This window comes from Neoarius graeffei, chromosome 19, assembly GCF_027579695.1.
Source record: "Neoarius graeffei isolate fNeoGra1 chromosome 19, fNeoGra1.pri, whole genome shotgun sequence".
Classification (NCBI taxonomy): Eukaryota; Metazoa; Chordata; class Actinopteri; order Siluriformes; family Ariidae; genus Neoarius; species Neoarius graeffei.
Genome location: NC_083587.1, coordinates 53,523,865 through 53,545,126, shown reverse-complemented (window position 1 = coordinate 53,545,126; position 21,262 = coordinate 53,523,865). Strand labels below are relative to the sequence as shown.

Here is a 21,262-nt window from a genome sequence, read left to right as displayed (position 1 = left end):
ATGAAAGGAGCTATTCACAAATTTCTTTCACATTGAGTGCTACAAGGCTCCCATGAACACATTAATGTAATTTTTTTTGTCCCTAGTGTAAAAAATGTGGACACTAGAGCGAGTTAAAAACAAGTGACTTTTCTGATTTTGCAGTAAAAGGGTTTATAATGTGAGTCTATGGGAGAGCGCGGCTGTCCTCTCCTTACTTTCAGGCTTCTCATTCAAAAACTGTAAATCCTATCGCTCAGGGAGACACTTGTCTTGATTCACACAATGTGCGACTACAACTTTTGAGAAAGTTGTGTGTGTAGAGTGAAAATTGTGGCTGAGAAAACAGTTTAAATGAGAAAGTTAGAGCTTTTTTTTTTCAAGCTGCCTCCACTCTAAACTCCTGAGTTCCACTGGTGTGTAACGCAATAGACACCCATTATAAAGTGTGAATTTCTCCAGGTGTGATCATGGTGTTTGATCTGTGACTGATCAAAAAGTATAGAGCCTAGCAAAAAAGTTGAATGCCAGATCAACACAGGAGAAGTTTGTCTCCGTTTTAAAATTTGAATCATGTCTCTAGGTGAAAGACAAAATAAGCGTCATCTCTGCTTCTGTTCCCTCCGACACACTACTGCCTCCGCCGAGTGCGCGCACACACCGCATGTCGGGGCGGCGGATGAGTTACTCTCCCCTGATCAACGAAGTCGGTGGGGAATTTGTGGTTATTATCGGTACAAACAGCGCGAATCACAACTTAAATGAGTGCGGTTCAGTTTGACATTGTCAGTCCGTTAGATAAACATTTAATTTTATTAAAATCGAAAATTAATATTTAGAGCCTGTGGGCTACAAAAATAATAGTCATTAAAGTAGCCGGCTGGACTTAATTGTGTAGTCGGCTGTATGGCCGGCAGCCGGCGCTTGTGGAAAGCCCTGATTTTCCCAGTGAGTGACAAAAACTTCCGGTTCACGCGGTTGGGTAAAAGTCGCGACTGGGAAAAAAACGAAAAAAAAGTTTAGGGTCGGGCGGTACGGATTAGGGTCGGTCGGGTAACCGGAAACACACATTTTTTTTTTTTTTGGGCCTAAACTGTTTTCAGCTGTGCTAACATGATTGTACAAGGGTTTTCTAATCATCCATTAGCCTTCTGAGGCAATGAGCAAACACATTGTACCATTAGAACACTGGAGTGAGAGTTGCTGGAAATGGGCCTCTATACACCTATGGAGATATTGCACCAAAAACCAGACATTTGCAGCTAGAATAGTCATTTACCACATTAGCAATGTATAGAGTGGATTTCTGATTAGTTTAAAGTGATCGTCATTGAAAAGAACAGTGCTTTTCTTTCAAAAATAAGGACATTTCAAAGTGACCCCAAACTTTTGAACAGTAGTGTAGTTTTTGATGAAAGCGTATTAAATTAAAAAATATGAAGGTTACTATACACAGCAGGTCTTAATGAATGGTAACCTTTGGTTTGATTTGACGCAGTCTTCGAAAAGATCTTGAACACTGCGACACAGGAACACTTTCCTGGTTTCTCTGGAATGTTCTAAGCTGCATTGTTTTCGGCTTATTAACTTAAAGAGAGGCTGGTGAGGGAAAGTTTATAGCTGCTCTGTCGTAAGTGAAAACAGGAACTAACTTACCTTGCAGACATTAAACTATAAACAGAGAAAAAAACACAATGTGTTGTTCATTAATACAAGAGCATTTCTGCGTGTTGCTATTGGAAAACAATAAACTTTGGTGTGGTAACAGGAACACCACGTATGGGCCACACGGTAGTTGAATATTTTCCTATAACAGCACACCTGCAAGTGTTTTGTTCCTTACTTATTTAATTTCCACTGGCGTTTGTTTCGTCTACGGCACTAGTATTTCCTTACATCTAATACCAGCAAGAAAATCCAGCTCTTCAAAACCTGGCAGTGTAATTATATATATTTTTTAAACCCATAAATTTACCAAAGCTGTTCAGTCATCATTCTTGTTTTGGCAGAAGTCACACAATCGACAATTTAAATCACACAATCAACTGTCAGACTTTATTGCTGTTAGCATTATTGTCATAAAAGTGTCAGATCACCTGGCACAAGCTTACAAAACAAGGAAGGGAGCGTGACTAATACTGAATCATGTTTTGTGTTCTCTAATCGCAGCCACTCAAGCAAGGCGTCGCTCACCTCACAGCGGCTCCCATAGCACCCAACATCGCAACGTGTACAACCTCAGAGACGCCACACTGCCATGGAAAAACAGGAAACAAAGATATTCTCTGCTGTTTCAGCACTGGAGCAATCTAGCGAAAACTAAACAAAAATCGCAGTTTTAGCTATGGAACGTAGCCGTTGTACGGTACGAGGATCTCCAACCTGCACGTAATCTCATGATCTCACTCACGTAGTGTTGCTCGGGCTCCTTGTGCTCCTGCAGGCTGGCACTACTGCCTCACAAGCTCAATCCTGCATTTGTCACTCCAACGCACAGCTCGATGGACTAAAAGTGAGCTCCATAAGTCCAATCAATGTACAAGGAGATCCTCGAGGCCCACTTGAAGACATCCCTATTGAAGAGCTTGGTGCATTACAGCTCATTGTGGTAAGAAACAAACCTTTATTAGTTGTGAACAAGACTAGCATTCAGTCAGAGAGACACTGTGGGTCCGTTGTGCACTCAAAACAGACACACGCACACACACGCACACAAAGAGATAGCGACATCACCAACTGTCACAAGTGACGAAAGGGCAGAAGTCACAAATTACACACTTCATTTTAAAAATCCTGACCATTACTTCAGCCAAATATAAATCGTTCTGAATTAACGTTTGTATCTTTAGTTTGCTTTGGACCTCCAAAGCGAATATAGCTAACATTAAGGGCACTTTTATAGCTACCAGTTTAACATCACACATTCAAATAACAATATGTACTGTACACACATAGGAATAAATCATGAGGCATGCTGTTACAGGAAAATAATTAACAATGGAGTTGTCCCATTGTGTTTTTACTCCTCTTAATTTGCAGCAATTTGTCAACAATTTCAATTTATGATTTAAAAAAAAATTCATTAATATTGTGGAATATCCGCGAGAAAAGTTAGTTCCCTCACCAGCTTCTCTTTTTCTCTCTAGAAACCGCAAAGTCCTCTCCATCCTAAAGCCTTTCCCAGATCAGAAAACATTATAGCTTCAACTCTGACTGTAAGCACTGGCACTGGAGACTCCTTCCAGAAATGCTAAATAAATATGCATAGAAACCTCACCACGGTTTTTTAATCTGTTTATGTGGAATGTCCACCATACAAGTCCCTTAACAGGTAGATAGATAGACAGACAGACAGACAGACAGACAGACAGACAGCTGGGTTGATAGACACACATATAGGTAGAAATACAGACAGACCTGACAGATAGATAGGCAAGCATACAGATAGATGGGTCGATAGACAGACAGTAGAGAGACAGACATATTGGTAGAAATACAGACAGACTGACAGATAGACAGACAGACAAATATACAGACAGACAGGCATGGATGAACAGACAGATACATGGGTAGATAGACATATAGGTAGAAATACAGACAGACTGACACAGGTAGACAGATGGGTTGACAGACACACAGGTAGAAATACAGACAGACTGACAGACACGGACGGACAGACAGACAGACAGACATGCATAGATAGATAGATAGATAGATAGATAGATAGATAGATAGATAGATAGATAGATAGATAGATAGATAGATAGATAGATAGATAGAGAGTGGTATGCAAAAGTTTGGGCATCCCTGGTCAAAATTGCTGTTACTGTGAACAGTTAAGCAAGTTGAAGATGAAATGATCTCCAAAAGGCATAAAGACAACTCATTCCCTTTATACTTTAAGCAAAACAATTTTTTATTTTCATCTTTTACATTTTCAAAATGACAAAAAAGGAAAAGGGCCCGAAGCAAAAAAGTTTGGGCACCCTGCATGGTCAGTACTTAGTAACACCCACTTTGGCAAGTATCACAGCTTGTAAACACTTTTTGTAGCCAGATAATAATCTTTCAGTTCTTACCTGCGGCATTTTCACACATTCGTCCTTGCAAAAGGCTTCCAGTTCTACAAGTTTCTTGGGCTGTCTTGCATGAACTGCTCTTTTGAGATCTATCCACAGATTTTCAATGATGTTTAGGTCAGGGGACTGTGAGGGCCAGGGCAAAACCTTCAGCTTGGGCCTCTTGAGGTATTCCATTGTAGATTTTGAGGTGTGTTTTGGATCATCATCTTACTGTAGGACCCATCCTCTTTTTAACTTCAACTTTTTTTACAGATGGTGTGATGTTTGCTTCCAGAATTTGCTGGTCTTTATTCGAATCCATGCTTCCCTCGACCAATGAAATGTGCCCTGTGCCACTGGCTGCAACACAACCCCAAAGCATGATCGATCCACACCCATGCTTCAGAGTTGGAGAGGTGTTCTTTTCCTGGAATTTGGCACCCTTTTTTCTCCAAACATACCTTTGCACATTGTGGCCAAAAAGTTCTATTTTGATTTCATCAGTCCACAGGACTTGTTCCCAAAATGCATCAGGCTTATTTAGATGTTCATTTGCAAACTTCAGACGCTGAATTTTGTGGCTAGGATGCAGGAAAGGTTTTCTTCTGATGACTCTCTCATGAAGGTCATATTTGTTCAGGTGTCGCTGCATAGTAGAACAGTGCACCACCACTCCAGGGTCTGCTAAATCTTTCTGAAGGTCTTTTGCAGTCAAACAGGGGTTTTATTTGCCTTTCTAGCAATGAGCAGTTCTTTCAGAAAGTTTTCTTCATCTTCCAGACCTCACCTTGATCTCCACTGTTTCTGTTAACTGCCATTTCTTAATGACAACATTACAATCTGAGGAAACAGCTACCTGAAAACACTTTGCTATGTTCTTGTAGCTTCTCCTGCTTTGTGACCATCAATAATTTTATTATTCAGAATGCGAGGGAGTTGCTTAGAGGAGCCCATGGCTGTTGATTTTAGGGACAAGTTTGAGGAGTCAGAGAATTTATACAGCTTTGAAATCTGCATCATCTGACCTTTCCTAACCAAGAATTTGAGCAAGCCACAGCTCAATAAGCTAATTAAGGTCTGGAACCTTGGTAAAAGTTACCTGAGAACTCAAATGTGTTGGGGTGCCCAAACTTTCGCGTGGTGTTCCTTTTCTTTTTTCACTCTCCAATTGTACAAAACAAAAATAATACACAAATCTTGCAGAAAACGCTGAAAAGAAATGTGTCATCTTTAACTTTATGCCTTTTGGTGATCAGTTCATCTGCTCACTTAACTATTCACAGTAACAGACATTTTCAGTAAGGGTGCCCAAACTTTTGCATGCCACTGTAGATAGATAGATAGATAGATAGATAGATAGATAGATAGATAGATAGATAGATAGATAGATAGATAGATAGATAGATAGATAGATAGACACACATAGGTAGAAATATAGACAGACTGACAGACAGATAGGCAGGCATACAGACAGATGGGGAGATAGACATATAGGTAGAAATACAGACAGACAGTAGATAGACAGACAGAGATAGAAATACAGACAAATAGAAACAGACAGATAGACAGACAGACATAGATAGATAGGTAGGTAAATAGACATACATATAGGTAGAAATACAGACAGACAGATAGATAGACAGACAGATGTGATCCAATGCATACATTTATTTGGAAACGATCCCATCACCTGTTAGCTACATTAGCTTCACAGATCAAGTGCAAAACTAAAGAAAGAAATTTGGGATACCAAACATTCTGACTGCATTTGGAAGACTTTACATTACTTTTTTTTTTTTTTTACTAAACCATAATTTAAGGCCTGTTAGTGTACCTTTTAAAAGTTTTGTAAATTTCCAACAGCAGCTAAAGTGATGCATGGTCGGTGCTTTGAACATCTCAATTTCACTGATAAACCAGGTCACAATGAATGCAATAATTGCTTCCTTCTCTCCACAGAAAGAGAGAGACAGAGGGATAAGGAGCAGTGAGAGAGAGCAGATCTTTGGAAAATGTCAGGAATCTGCATGGTGATCAGCGCATCAGTGCATGCTTACATGCATTTGCCTTCTGGAGATGCTCTGCACCGATGAGTGCTTACACAATAAATTATCCTATTAAAAACATCGACTATTTATAGCAGCAGTGGAAGCAGCGAGACTCGTCGTCCGAGCAACCGGCGAGAATCGGTTCTCTCATCACGAGCCGAGCAGAGCAGTGGGGGTGGAGCTAAGCCGATGATCTAAGAGATAAACAGGAAGAGAGGCAGGTGGAGGTGCAGTGTCTCATCCTGGCATCTGTGACAGAGTGATGTCATGCCAACTGACCACAGAGATGCCACCACACTGCAAAAAATAAAAATCTTAGGAAGTTTATTTGTCTATTTTCAAGTCAAAACATCTAGCCACCCTTATTATAAGACATAATCGGCCAACAAGCAAAACCTCATTTAGCTAGAAAGGCTAGTTTTTAGACAGTCCATCTTGAAAATCTTGTATAGACAAAATGTCTTGAAAAAGTCTTATTTGGAGCACCTTTGAAAATAAAACAAGGTTTTTTTAAAACAAGTAAGTACATTTTGGACATTTGTCAAATGCGGTTCATCTTGTTTCAAGAAAAAAAAAACAAAGTATGCTTGTTTTGGGAATAAAATGAACTTTACTGAAATCTTTGAATCTTTCATTACAATTCAACTCCACCTTACAGATCCTAAGTTTACTGCGACTGTTTTCTCAGTCATTCAGAGTGAGCTCCTTCTGGATGCTGTTAGGGTGACCATTTCCATAACACCAAAAAGGAGGACATTATTTGGACGGGGGGGTCTGGGGGCCCTCCCCCAGAAAATTTTGTATTTCTTAGATGCAATTTCCTGCATTCTAATCAATTTTAGGGTGAATAATGGCAAATCCCATCTGATTCATAGCCCTCAAATTTTTATGTAAACCACAGTGGCAAGATTGAGAATGGATTATTTTTATGCAAGTCACTCAAGTTTGGTGAAATCTCATCTCATCTCATCTCATTATCTCTAGCCGCTTTATCCTTCTACAGGGTCGCAGGCAAGCCGGAGCCTATCCCAGCTGACTACGGGCGAAAGGCGGGGTACACCCTGGACAAGTCGCCAGGTCATCACAGGGCTGACACATAGACACAGACAACCATTCACACTCACATTCACACCTACGGTCAATTTAGAGTCACCAGTTAACCTAACCTGCATGTCTTTGGACTGTGGGGGAAACCGGAGCACCCAGAGGAAACCCACGCGGACACGGGGAGAACATGCAAACTCCGCACAGAAAGGCCCTCGCCGGCTACGGGGCTCGAACCCGGACCTTCTTGCTGTGAGGCGACAGCGCTAACCACTACACCACCGTGCCGTAGCATTCATAGTATTTATTATAATTCATGTATTAGCTCTTAATTGGCTAGAACACACAGTATTTATATTTATTAAAAACATTGTGGAGTTAACAAACCACTGAAATTAAACTTAAGGTGCTGAGTACCAAAAAGCACATTTCTAGATTCTCAAAGAACAAATAGGCAACATAACCAGCAACATTATAAAACGTTTTAAAGCATTCATAGTATTTATTATAATTCATGTATTAGCTCTTAATTGGCTAGAACACCATATTTGTATTTATTAAAAACATTGTGGAGTAACAAACCACTGAAATTAAACTTAAGGTAGATATAGTAGATGTGCATTTGCACTGTCATCCATATCTTAACAAGTTAAGTTGTGAGCAGCTGGTCTACCGGACAGACTCGTGTTTCCAAGTCCCAGCCAGGGCCAGGGGGCCAGGGCACTAGGCACGCGCCAGGAAGATCATCAAAGGATAGAGAGCAACGCGTTCTAGAACGCAACGCCTCGCGGTGCGGAGTTCGCATTGCATGCCAAAAAACATCGAGCCATAGACTCTTTATTGTAGATTACTAGTGTGCAGCACAGATCTGCAGTTTCCCTACAAAACGTTATTCTCGAACTCTGCTCTTCCAGTCTGGCAAGTCGATATTATATAATTCCGCTCATCGTCTCTAAAAGGAGGACAAATGTGCGTCCGGCTTGATGCTGCGCCGGACAAGACATTGAAAAGACGGACGGTCCGGCCTAAAGCCGGACGTCTGGCCACCCTTGATGCTGTACAGACTCTAGACCAGACAAGTGCCTTCAAAAAGGCTATGAGTGAGTGGACGGCGTTTTAGTGAGGTCTTTTTGGAATGCTGTGAGTTAAGTTCAGTGTTTTTTTGTTTGTTTGTTTTTTTTGTGCCTGATCTTGTAAACCCCTCGTACACATGAATAGTCAGTGCCCCCAAAATGCACTGTTGCTTTGGCGTTGTGTAAGCACTGTAAGTCAAAATGCGTAGACTTTTTTTTTGGTGCCTGAGGTCCTGGGGAAGTGGAATCTTAAGAGATGTTTTAATGTTTGAATGTTGCAATGCTAACTTGATTCAAGATAGTCTCTGGTCTCATATCTAGAGTATTTTACTAATTACAGGTCACAAAAGGAGAATCTTTTAAGCTAGCAATGCTTAGTTGTAGAATTTAACAATCCTAATATTAGTATATTTATCTTAAATTCAGTTTTTACTGCTAAGACTTTGTCATGAATTTAAGTCAAATACCCTTAAAATGAAATAAATAAAAATGACTTGAATGGCTAAGGCCCAATCCCAATTCTAATTTCTACCCCTACCCCTTCCCCTCCGCCTTCCCCTTGGCCCTTCCCCTTGAAACTGAGCTACAAGGGATAGGGCTTGAAATTCAACCCCTACGTATTGGGATAGCCCTTCAACGATCGCATACGTCATCGCGTACCTCCGTCAGCGTTTACGTTAGCAAAACGCGACCAAATGCGTCATTGGCTGCGACCAGCCGCTACAGTCAGAGCCAGAACAGAAATCTCTGCTGGCAGGGTGTGATTTGTTAACTAACACCACTGAATGGGATATCTTTGGCGCTTCGTGCACCACATCCGACAGAATGAGGTGTCAGAACACTCATGTAAACAATAAAAGCGAGAATAACAGAACAAAACGTACGCAGTAAAGCAACCGAAAACAATACTCACTCCCAAAGCTTTTTAGCAGCAGCTTGGATTTCAGAAATCGCTGCTCATTCTCAGCTCGAAAGCGAATCAAGCGGCGTGTTTCCTCTGGATAACAACTTAAAACACGTAAATAATGGAGAAAATACATTTATGACAATCTTTCGTCGCGGGAACCGCCATCTTTCTGAAATCCGCATGAAATCTCGCTGAAATCCGCATGGCATTGTGGGAAGTCACTCAAACCCCTTCGTTCGGAGTCAGCTCCAGGAAAATCTCCGTTTGGAGGGGTACAGAAGCCCTCCCCCTTCCCCTACCCCTCCGCGTTAACTGGGATTGGGATACCCCTACCCCTTCACGTGAACGCGCAAAATGGAGGGGAAGGGCCAAGGGGTTGGTCCAAGGGGTGAAATGGGATTCGGCCTAAATGTAAGAAGTACGATCTTGTTATAAGAACTATTTTGATTATTTTGAGTTAATCAGATCTCGCATAATAAGCTCCCCAATCGTATTTTGGAATTATTTCATCTAAAAACAGGTTCGACTTTTCATCTTACTTTAAGAAATCTGACCAAGTCAAATTTGACTAGTTCCATTGGCAGATTTTTTTCACCTGATTCAAGCAAATATGCTTTGTTTTAATCTTTTATTTCTTATTTTTGAAAGGCCATTTTTTGCAGTGAAGAATAAACACTCCTCATGACATGCCGTGACAGGAAACTAAATCGATTGGGAAGAGGAACACAGCTTTGCATAGTCAGTTGATTATCTTGCTATAACAGGACATTATTCCTTATATATTCCTTCACAATGACTTTATCCTCTGAAAGCATTTAAACCATATGAACTCAATCTTGTTGAATTTGTGCACGGGTGACACGCTACAGAGACGGCTTTGGCATTGGTTCAAAAAAGTCACAGGCTATATATTTACTCTCTCTCTCTCTCTCTCTCTCTCTCGTGAAGAAGTGCAGGCCACAATGCCCTTACAATAAGAGCCATTAATCAGCTGAGGTAAGTATGACTCCACACAATCAGGGTGTGAATGGAGACACATCCTCTGCTCTTTGTGCTTCACATTTTAGCTGCATTTAAGAAATATATTCTAAAAAGTACAGCTACACGTTTATTCTTTGCACAGTGGTAGAACATGAATATCAAACAGCTGGGAATACTGCATGAACGCCCTGAGACACTTACTGTATATACAACCCCCTTAACACACACATACAACACCGTAATAACTTGATCGATGATCGTGCTGGGACTTGATTTTATGGTTGATTTATTTGTTTCGCAAACACTGTTATTCTAAGAATCTTACAAAAGAGGTAGACTCACGTCCAAGGCATACCAGAGTAGTTGGGGTTTTTCCCTCAAGATCTCAAAAGTGGCCCTGTGGCAGGGTTAGGATTTAAACCCACAACCTTCCTCTCAGTAGCACAGAAGCTTCATTGCTGATTTACAGATATCTCATGATCAGTACACCCTTAATCTACCTAAGGCTACTATCATTTACTTACTTATCGTCTTCTTCCCTGGTGGGAAATAAGGCCCCGACCTGGCGATGCCATTCTTGGAGATCCTTCATTACTTTTTGGGCTTCGCCCCATCTCTTCAAGCTCGGTCTGGACTGTTCTTCGCCAGGTTGTTTTGGGTCGTCCAGGCCTACGCCTCCCAGCAGGGGTCCGGTGTCGCGATGTCTTTGGTATGCGCCCCTGCTCCATTCTTAAAACGTGTCCCAACCATTTCAGGCGACGGCGCTTAATTTCCAGTATGATGATGTAGCAGCTTGTATATCTATAGAGTTCTTCATTCGATACTTTCTGCGGCCAAAAGATACGGCATATCTTCTGTATGAACGGAACTTGAGCTTGGACACTTGGGCCACTATCACACTATCACACTATCTTGCCACGTAAGCAGCGTGTGGGTCAAATGCCAAGAAACGAGGCGTATTTTGTCCAAAATTAAAGTCCTGTGATGTACACGGCGTATGTGTGGCGTTCCTGTGGCGTATCTGGGGTTTGTATGGGGTTCAAAGTTATGGCGTACTGAGGCGTATGATGTGATGCTGCAGCATAAGCGTTTTGTTGGCGTAGCGTTTCGTTCTTACGTGTGATGTTCACAGGTAAGGCGTTCACGCTGCGTTCGTTGTCATTCGTCACAGTCAAGAAAGCATCATGCCAGCGAAGAAGTCAGGACCCAAGAAGGGCAAAGGAAGAGGGAAGACATCAGCCACATCCACCCAGCCAGTCCCGGAGCCACCTTCAGACGACACATGTCAACTAAAGCGTTCACACAGCGTAATAGGTGTTCGAGCAACGTTCCCGTTACGTAGCTTTCGTTTTTATGGCGTACACGTGATGTATCAAAGCTGCTACGTATGTGCTACGGATTTTTAAGTGCAGACTTAAAAATACGCCGCACCCTGGCATACAAGGAGATCGTGTTACGCATCCTAGAGTATTAGCTACGTAAGCTGGCGATGCTGTGACGTTCCTTTCTTACTGCCATGTATCCTGATACGCCGTACATACGCAAGGCTGAAATGCCAATATGTGAACCAAGCATAAAGATTAACCCATGACAGACAGAGTGGCTTTTTTAAGAAGAGTTACTGTTACCACCCCAAAGATTATTTTACACCATTCTGAAATGATTTATTCCTCTTCTACAACAGAAGTTTGCCATTTTTTTAAATTAAACAATGACATATTGTATTTATTGTCCATTTATAGTTACAGCTAGTGTTGCGGAACATCCGTGAAACAATTAAGTTATTCCATGAAATCGAGTTGTACAGGAGCTGATGGCCAAGTTGGCTATAAGCCGTGTACGACGAGATTGAGTGGAATAACTGTTTTATTCTATCCAACTTCACTGGATTTTGAGAAACAGAGCATTTTTATTTTTTGCAAATTCAGTAAATAAAAACTAAATACAAAACGTCCAAAGAAATCATTTCCACTTAGGGCCTCTGCATGCTCTTGTGACAAGGCTTTCGCAGATAGCTTTTCGCAGACAGTTGTAATTTATCGTTGAGCGGGGAGTAATAGGCGTGCGCGATGTTATTCACCGCCACAACGCAAGGGGGCGCGAAGTCACGAAATCGCTAGGAGTAGTTGGTGGGTGTGGTTAGTGGAGTGTTTATCCTCCGGTTACTTATAATGACTAGAACTGGAGTCGTATAGATGTACGTACTTCCTCACTTCCTCGATCAACCGCTCTTCGTGCTGCTCCATCTTCGCTCGTGTTTTTAAAAATGGCGGTCGTGTAAACAAACCAAACCGGGAAAGTAGGGAAGCGGAAATGCGTGTACAGCGGATGTAGAGTGGACCAATCAGAGCCCTCTTGTCTGAGACGCTGTCTGCGAGGCTGTGTGCGGTGGTCACAATTTTTGGGAGGTGCGCGCAGAGCGTCTGTGAAGGGGGGGGGCTTCGCAGACACCATCTGCAACGCCATCTGCGAGGACTGGGTTGTCAGCATAAATTGGCCTTTAGAATGTAAACAAACCGGCGAAATGACGGGAGCAATTTGTGAAAAATGCGATGATAATTCTTGACAAAAAAAAAAAAAAAAGGTGTGTTCTTACCATCAAATACTTTCATCCCATATTTTGTTGCTTTTTGTTGTATTTTGGGGGTTTTGTTTTCAAGTAGAGTTTTTATGTTGTCCTTGGTTGGTTCAGCAACAACATTTTGTTTTTCTCTACTCACGGTATATGAGCTGATAGCCTAGTAGTACAGTAGCCAATCAGAGAGTGCGACTGTTCATATCCAGTGAATGTGGATAGAATAAGTTCTTGTTCTCACTTCTGTTATAGTACCAATAACAGTCTTTGGGCGGCACAGTGGTATAGCGGTACTGTTGCCTAACAGCAAGAAGGTTCTGGGTTCGAGCCCAGTGGCCAATGGGGGCCTTTCTGTCTGGATTTTGCATGCTCTCTCCGTGTCTGCATGGGTTTCCCCCCACAGTTCAAAGACATGCAGTTATGGTGATGATACACGGGGCAACTTTTTGGGCAATGTTGCCGAGCAATGTTGCTGGGCAATTGCGTTTTGACTCTTTTCTATTGAGATTGGGCAACATTGCTTCTTTCTGAATGGTTTTGATAATCTCTGGCAACTTTTTGAGATAAGCCAATCAGAACGCGAGTATCGAGTCATGTGACCTCCGGTGAGGTTCGGATCAGAAATTTCAAACAAATATGGCGGCCGCTCAGTGTCAGTGAAGAGATGGAGAGACTCCTCATCTGTTTTTACGCCGGTAAGTTGTTATTTTAATATTCTATATGGAGGAATTTACCTCACCAAAGCTCTAAAAAACAACAGACAGCTTGATTAAATGGTCACAGCAAAAATTAAGACATCAATTTTTTTTTTAGCTAACTGTAAACTGCCGTTGCTAACTGTTGTTGCCCTGAAAAGTTGCCCTGTGACTCACCTAGTTGCCCATTGCCAGCAACTTTGCTCGGCAACATTGCCCAAAAAGTTGCCCCGTGTATCATCACCATTAGGTTAACATTAGGTGGCCATGGGCTGAAGTGCCCTTGAGCAAGGCACCTAATCCCCAACTGTTCCCTGGGCGCTGTAGCGTAGCTGCCCACTGCTCTGGGTATGTGTGTGTGTGCGCATACATGTGTTCACTGCTTCAGATGGGTTAAATGCAGAGGATGAATTTCACTGTGCTTGAGTGTGCATGTGACAAATAAAGGCTTCTTCTTCTTCTCTCACCAACCTCTCTCGCTCAGTTAACAAGGAAAAAAGTGTGTGCAATATTACAGAAAAAGCAGAAAGCTCTCCGTCTTGAAGACTTCACTGTAGCAGACGCATGAAGTATAAAACGTGTAAGTGAAGTGCACTACAAATTTACACACACTGGAGCCTCCTTTGAAAAATGATAAATATTCGTCTCCTCACAGAAAACTTCAATATACGAACGATTACATTTGCACTGCAAAAAATAAAAATCTTAGGAAGTTTATTTGTCTATTTTCAAGTCAGAACATCTAGCCACCCTTATTATAAGACATAATTGCCCAACAAGCAAAACCTCATTTAGCTAGAAAGGCTAGTTTTTAGACAGTCCATCTTGAAAATCTTGTATAGACAAAATGTCTTGAAAAAGTCTTATTTGGAGGACCTTTGAAAATAAAACAAGTTTTTTTTTAAAACAAGTAAGTACATTTTGGACATTTATCAAATGCGGTTCATCTTGTTTCAAGAAAAAAAACAAAGTATGCTTGTTTTGGGAATAAATTAACTTTATTGAAATCTTTGAATCTTTCATTACAATTCATACATTTCAAAATATATACTCTAGACCAGACAAGTGCCTTCAAAAAGGCTATGAGTGAGTGGACGGCGTTTTAGTGAGGGCTTTTTGGAATGCTGTGAGTTAAGTTCAGTGTTTTTTTGTTTGTTTGTTTGTTTTTTGTGCCTGATCTTGTAAACCCCTCGTACACATGAATAGTCAGTGCCCCCAAAATGCACTGTTGCTTGGCATTGTGTAAGCACTAAGTCAAAATGCGTAGACTTTTTTTTATTATTTTTTTTTTTTTGGTGCCTGAGGTCCTGGGGAAGTGGAATCTTAAGAGATGTTTTAATGTTTGAATGTTGAAATGGGAAAAAAATAAACTTGTTGCAATGCTACACGTGTCAACTTGATTCAAGATCGTCTCTGGTCTCATATCTAGAGTATTTTACTAATTACAGGTCACAAAAGGAGAATCTTTTAAGCTAGCAATGCTTAGTTGTAGAATTCAACAATCCTAATAGTAGTATATTTATCTTAAATTCAGTTTTTACTGCTAAGACTTTGTCATGAATTTAAGTGAAATACCCTTAAAATGAAATAAATAAAAATGACTTGAATGGCTAAATGTAAGAAGTACGATCTTGTTATAAGAACTATTTTGATTATTTTGAGTTAATCAGATCTCGCATAATAAGTTCCCCAATCTTATTTTGGAATTATTTCATCTAAAAACAGGTTCGATTTTTCATCCTACTTTAAGAAATCTTACCAAGTCAAATTTGACTAGTTCCATTGGCAGATTTTTTTCACCTGATTCAAGCAAATATGCTTTGTTTTAATCTTTTATTTCTTATTTTTGAAAGGCCATTTTTTGCAGTGTGTTTATGTGGTGCATCCATGATCCAAATTGTTACTATAGAAATTATAATGTTTGGCACAAACACATTAATATAAACCAGCGATTTGAGAACCAATCAGATTTGAGAATTTATCAGAGCTGTGGTACGACTTGTAATCATTCAAGAAGAGCCACTAATTTCCGTTATTGAGAACAGCTCTTGGTGTTGTTTTGGGAAATAGAGACACCCAGACGGTCCAAATGTTTTTCTTTCTCAGCTCCCAGCTGTTAGGAGAAAAAAGCTGGACTGTCCGGGTGTCCCTGTGGACCAACACGGGTTCCAAAATTTCGGAACCTACTGTTAGTCACGGTCACGTGTTCTTATATAAAGTCAGACTCTGAGTGGAATTGTGATTAGACGAATATGGATATATGTTTTAGATGACTCGTCTACCTTCATATACTTTTAAGCATCGAACTAAAGAACTCCAAGTGGTGCAGCTGTCTAAGGTTTTAATCCACCATCAGCACTTTAAAATCCGACGATGCCTGTCCGTGCCTGGGAGTCTGTGGGAGTGTAATAGTGCTTACAGTCTGTGTTTGGACAATGCCCTTCATTTCATCCTGTCAATCAGAGTAATGTGAGTCAGTCACGGACACCTGTTAGTCTGTATACAGAATAAGTTTGCACTTGAATCCAGCCACCTGTGTGTATAAACATACTGCCAGGTGTGACTGACAAAAAGATTTTCTAAACTTAGGCTACACAGCACAACATTTTTTGCTGAAATAAAGAGGCACATGCTTTGGTTATGCAAAAAAACAAGAAGCACTGTGTTGAGATCAGTGACTTTCCAGGCCACTGCACGGCAACCCAGGCCTGAAAAATCTGGCCCAAACTCGGTAGCAATTATCCACAGAACTCCAAATTCCACAGAACATGCATCAATCAAATAAATGCGTAAGAAAATCAAGGAGCTGTATCGGGATAAAGAAGAAGCATCATTGTTCAGTTCGTGTATTTCAGATTGGCCTGTTTCCCTCAAAATTTTAATAATGCAGTGCTTTACCACCACAGTGTCAAACCCGGTGTACAGTACATATACACTGTCAGAAATAAGGGTACAGTAGGAGTCCATTTCTGTCCCCCAAGGTACAAACTACACTAATGTAGATGAGGCCCTAGGGCTCATTATTAGACCTCAAGGTAACCATGTGTACCGTTTTAGGACAAAAAAGGTGTATATGTTCCCAAGTGGCACGGTGGTGTAGTGGTTAGCGCTGTCGCCTCACAATCCTGGGTTCGAGCCCTGTGGCCGGCGAGGGCCTTTCTGTGCGGAGTTTGCATGTTCTCCCCGTGGGTTTCCTCTGGGTGCTCCGGTTTCCCCCACAGTCCAAAGACATGCAGGTTAGGTTAACTGGTGACTCTAAATTGACCGTAGGTGTGAATGTGAGTGTGAATGGTTGTTTGTTTCTGTGTCAGCCCTGTGATGACCTGGCGACTTGTCCAGGGTGTACCCCACCTTTCGCCCGTAGTCAGCTGGGATAGGCTCCAGCTTGCCTGCGACCCTGTAGGACAGGATAAGCGGATACATGCATATGGATGGATGGATGGATGGATGGATGCATATGTTCCCAAGCAGTATTTAAAGGGTACAAATAAGTACCTCAGAGTGTGCTGCCCCAGTGACAAGCTGTTGTACCCCTAAAGGTACAATAATTAAATAATATTGGCTGGTGTTGAGTGGTATATTAGATATATCCCATTCAGCTAGCATGATATTGAACGAATCAAAGATGAGTAGCTGAATGGAATATATCTGATATACCACAAAAAAAGCCAGCCAATATTATTATTATAATACATACACATTACTTTCGGGTGTTCAACATGTCTTTCTCTTTCAAAATTCTCTCAAAATCTTCCGTATTAAACAAAACAAACCTGGCGGCCATGTTTGTTTACAAACTGTCACAGTCGCTCGCTAGCTCGGAAGTTTTACGTCTCCGACGTGTGACGTCATGTTGTCTTGACAACCATGCAATATCGTAAACCATATTCAACGCTCATTCTCTATTGGGTAGAGTGATGTAATACATGTAGGACAAGCAATACGCGAAACAAACCAAATGAATGAAACCCGCTAGAATGGAATAGAATACGTGTTTTTATTCCAGGGAAAAAGTGTCCTGTATGGCCTAGAAGTAGCTTTGGGACCAAAAGGTTGCTGGTTTGATTCCCTGGACCAACTGGAATGGCTGAAGTGCCCACACCTAACCCCAAACTGCTGCTCTGGATAACAGCATCTGCTAAATGCCTGTAATTTAACATATAATAAACGTACTTTATTTTCCACGAGTGTCTCTCATAAATAAAATGTCCAGACTTTATTCTTGCCTTGTATTTTGAGGGTCATAGATCTCACCTGTTAGTTTTTTGGTTACAACATTATTTCGTGTTTCCTTATCATTCATTCATTCATTCCAGAGCCGACAGTCTCATTCAAGTGCATGTTATACCAGAATGTGTCATTATGTAATGACACATTATGACTTGCACAAAACTGAGTATTCATCTCATCTCGTTATCTCTAGCCGCTTTATCCTGTTCTACAGGGTCGCAGGCAAGCTGGAGCCTATCCCAGCTGACTACGGGCGAAAGGCGGGGTACACCCTGGACAAGTCGCCAGGTCATCACAGGGCTGACACATAGACACAGACAACCATTCACACTCTCATTCACACCTACGGTCAATTTAGAGTCACCAGTTAACCTAACCTGCATGTCTTTGGACTGTGGGGGAAACCGGAGCACCCGGAGGAAACCCACGCGGACAACATGCAAACTCCGCACAGAAAGGCCCTCACTGGCCACGGGGCTCGAACCCGGGCCTTCTTGCTGTGAGGCAACAGCGCTAACCACTACACCACCGTGCCGCCTTTTGCCAGGTCTTGCACAAGAAATAAAGGATATCACGTTTCTCAAATGGGTGGCACGGTGGTGTAGCGGTTAGCACTGTCGCCTCACAGCAAGAAGGCCTGGGTTCGAGCCCAGTGGCTGGCGAGGGTCTTTCTGTGTGGAGTTTGCATGCTGTCCGCGTGGGTTTCCTCCGGGTGCTCCGGTTTCCCCGACAGTCCAAAGACATGCAGGTTAGGCTAATTTGTGGCTCTAAATTGACTGTAGGTGTGAATGGTTGTCTATGTGTCAGCCCTGTGATGACCTGGCGACTTGTCCAGGGTGTACCCCGCCTCTCGCCCATAGTCAGCTGGGATAGGCTCCAGCTTGCCTGCGACCCTGTAGAACAGGATAAGAGCAATTCCAGCGTTATGGACGTGACACTTGAACTCAAAATGGCAACAAATGACCCAGTGCATGTTTTATTGTCTCCCAGTATTTAAACAGGTGTTGCATATTTTAAGGCTGTACCATACTGGAGAAGTGATAGAACAAGAACAATTCCCATAGTACATCTAGGGCATGCCAGAAAGTGCCAATAAAAGATGCGTTATGGATGTGACAGAAAAAGTATCACTTTTCTTGGGTGACTGTACATTTTTATCAAACTCTGTGAAATCGTAAACCTAATGTCGAAATGGAGATACCCATTTGATAGAGGGGTCCAAGGTGAATATTAAAAAATCTCTGTTTAAAATATTTTGTATTTCATGCAGAGTTTCGGAAGGAAAAGTCAGCGTTATGGATGCGACGAAATTCCGTTATGGATGTGACGCGTCTGAAATAGACATGGCGTATGTTTAGAAAATCAGCAATTTAACCACCATAACCCTTTGAAAAACTCTCTAAATATCAGCTAAAACTATCAAAGTTCTTAAATAATATTTAGAATGGCTATTGTTTTGCTGTTTTGTGGATTTTAGCATACACTTCTGTGGCTTGTGGGAATAATATAGAATTGTACATGATCAAAGTTGATTTTAGCTTGGGTTTTACATTATAAGAAAGAAAGACTGACAGTGACATATTAGGTTGGTTACAAATTGGTTCAACTTATTCACATCTGTAAAATACAGGTCTAGGTGATATCTCTGGGAGTGGTTTTGATGTATTACATGTTGCTTTATTTTTGCATGGTGAGGTTGACATTTACATGGAATTGCCCATAAAGCGGCTAGAGATGATGGATGGATGGATGGATGGATGGATGGATGTTTCTCAAATCAGCTATTTTGTAAATTGGTTTAAAAAGTAAATGACTGGACAGGGCGGCACGGTGGTGTAGTGGTTAGCGCTGTCGCCTCACAGCAAGAAGGTCCTGGGTTCGAGCCCCGGGGCCGGCGAGGGCCTTTCTGTGTGGAGTTTGCATGTTCTCCCCGTGTCCGCGTGGGTTTCCTCCGGGTACTCCGGTTTCCCCCACAGTCCAAAGACATGCAGGTTAGGTCAACCGGTGACTCTAAATTGACCGTAGGTGTGAATGTGAGTGTGAATGGTTGTCTGTGTCTATGTGTCAGCCCTGTGATGACCTGGCGACTTGTCCAGGGTGTACCCCGCCTTTCGCCTGTAGTCAGCTGGGATAGGCTCCAGCTTGCCTGCGACCCTGTAGAAGGATAAAGCGGCTAGAGATAATGAGATGAGATGAGATGAGATGAGATGAGATGACTGGACAGTGAGTGTTTCATGTTTGAAACATTTCACTTCACAAATGATATGTATTCATGTAAATAGGTTGTTTGAATATTCATGAATATTTATGAGCTTGTATGAATATTTATGAATGCGTGGGATATTTGAAGGCATTCGGTGATGTAACTGCTCGAGGTGTTACATAAGCGCGTCTTGGTGGACAAAATGATGCCGCGTTTAATCGGTGTTGTTGTTGTTGTTTACCGTGTGAGGTAAACAACTACAGTCAACACGCGCGCGAGCTTGGCCGACAGTCGAGCAATTCGCCTCAAATTCGCTCAGTAAGAATGAAACCAGCATGCAGGAATGTTTAAAAAAATGGCTTCTTGTAAACATTGTCGCTGTCAGTGATGCATAAAAATATCCCGGATGTTTATTTTTCATCCCACATTCCTGCATCAGCGGCGTGAAAACACTGTCCAACATACAGTCCCACAGCATCAGTGCATTCCAGCATCGCCGTTTAATCTCACACCAAAAGCATGCATGAAAGCGCAGACAGGCTTACGGTACGTGCTCCTCCGCGCTGCTCCTCCTCCGGGCTGCTGCTGCTCCTCCGCCGCGTCCTGGATTTTATTTACTCCGCATTTCCTCCTCTGCAGCAGCTCCGCGCGCGCCTCAGCCAGCCAGAGTGAGGGAGTGAGGGAGGGAGCTCGCGCGCTCTGATCCGCTCGCGTTCCGAGAACGAGTCGTTTGTGTCTGAACGAATCTTTTCGAGCGAATCGATTCGCGAGAACCAGGAACGTTTTTTTTTAATTATACATCGTACCTTACTGAAAATGTGCTGAAAATATTGGTCTCCTGTGTATGGAAGCCCGTTTACATCACTTGAAAAAAAAAAGTCACATAGTAGATATGTCATAATAATGAGAATATTATGAAAATTCTGACTTAATATTTCATTATTATGAGGCACTAAGTCATTATTATGAGAGACTGACTCATTATGAGAGACTAAGTCATTATTATGAGACACTAAGACATTATTATGAGGCACTAAGTCATTATTGTGAGAGACTGACTCATTATGAGAGACTAAGTAATTATTATAAGAGACTTGGTCATTATTATGAGGCACTAAGTCATTATTGTGAGAGACTGACTCATTATGAGAGACTAAGTCATTATTATAAGAGACTAAGTCATTATTATGAGGCACTAAGTCATTATTATAAGAGACTAAGTCATTATTATGAGGCACTAAGTCATTATTATGAGAGACTGACTCATTATGAGAGACTAAGTCATTATTATGAGACTGACTCATTATGAGAGACTAAGTCATTATTATGAGACACTAAGACATTATTATGAGGCACTAAGTCATTATTGTGAGAGACTGACTCATTATGAGAGACTAAGTCATTATTATAAGAGACTTAGTCATTATTATGAGGCACTAAGTCATTATTGTGAGAGACTGACTCAT

The 21,262-nt window shown here is 41.6% G+C and overlaps 1 protein-coding gene across 2 annotated transcripts in view; it reads right to left on the bottom strand.

Annotated features, from left to right (window-relative positions):
- Positions 1-20,459, bottom strand: part of LOC132867407 (tubulin polymerization-promoting protein) — a 41,878-nt gene extending 21,419 nt beyond the window's left edge. The window contains exon 1 of one of the 2 annotated variants that reach the window (XM_060900302.1): positions 20,342-20,459. Coding sequence is in view for 1 of the 2 variants with exons in the window: in XM_060900301.1 (XP_060756284.1) it covers positions 2,173-2,201 (29 nt within the window). In the remaining variant the exon portion in view is untranslated. Of the gene's footprint in view, positions 1-2,172; positions 2,298-20,341 lie in introns of those variants that run through there. The other variant, XM_060900301.1, reaches the window with a different exon arrangement.
- Positions 20,460-21,262: the final 803 nt, after the last annotated feature.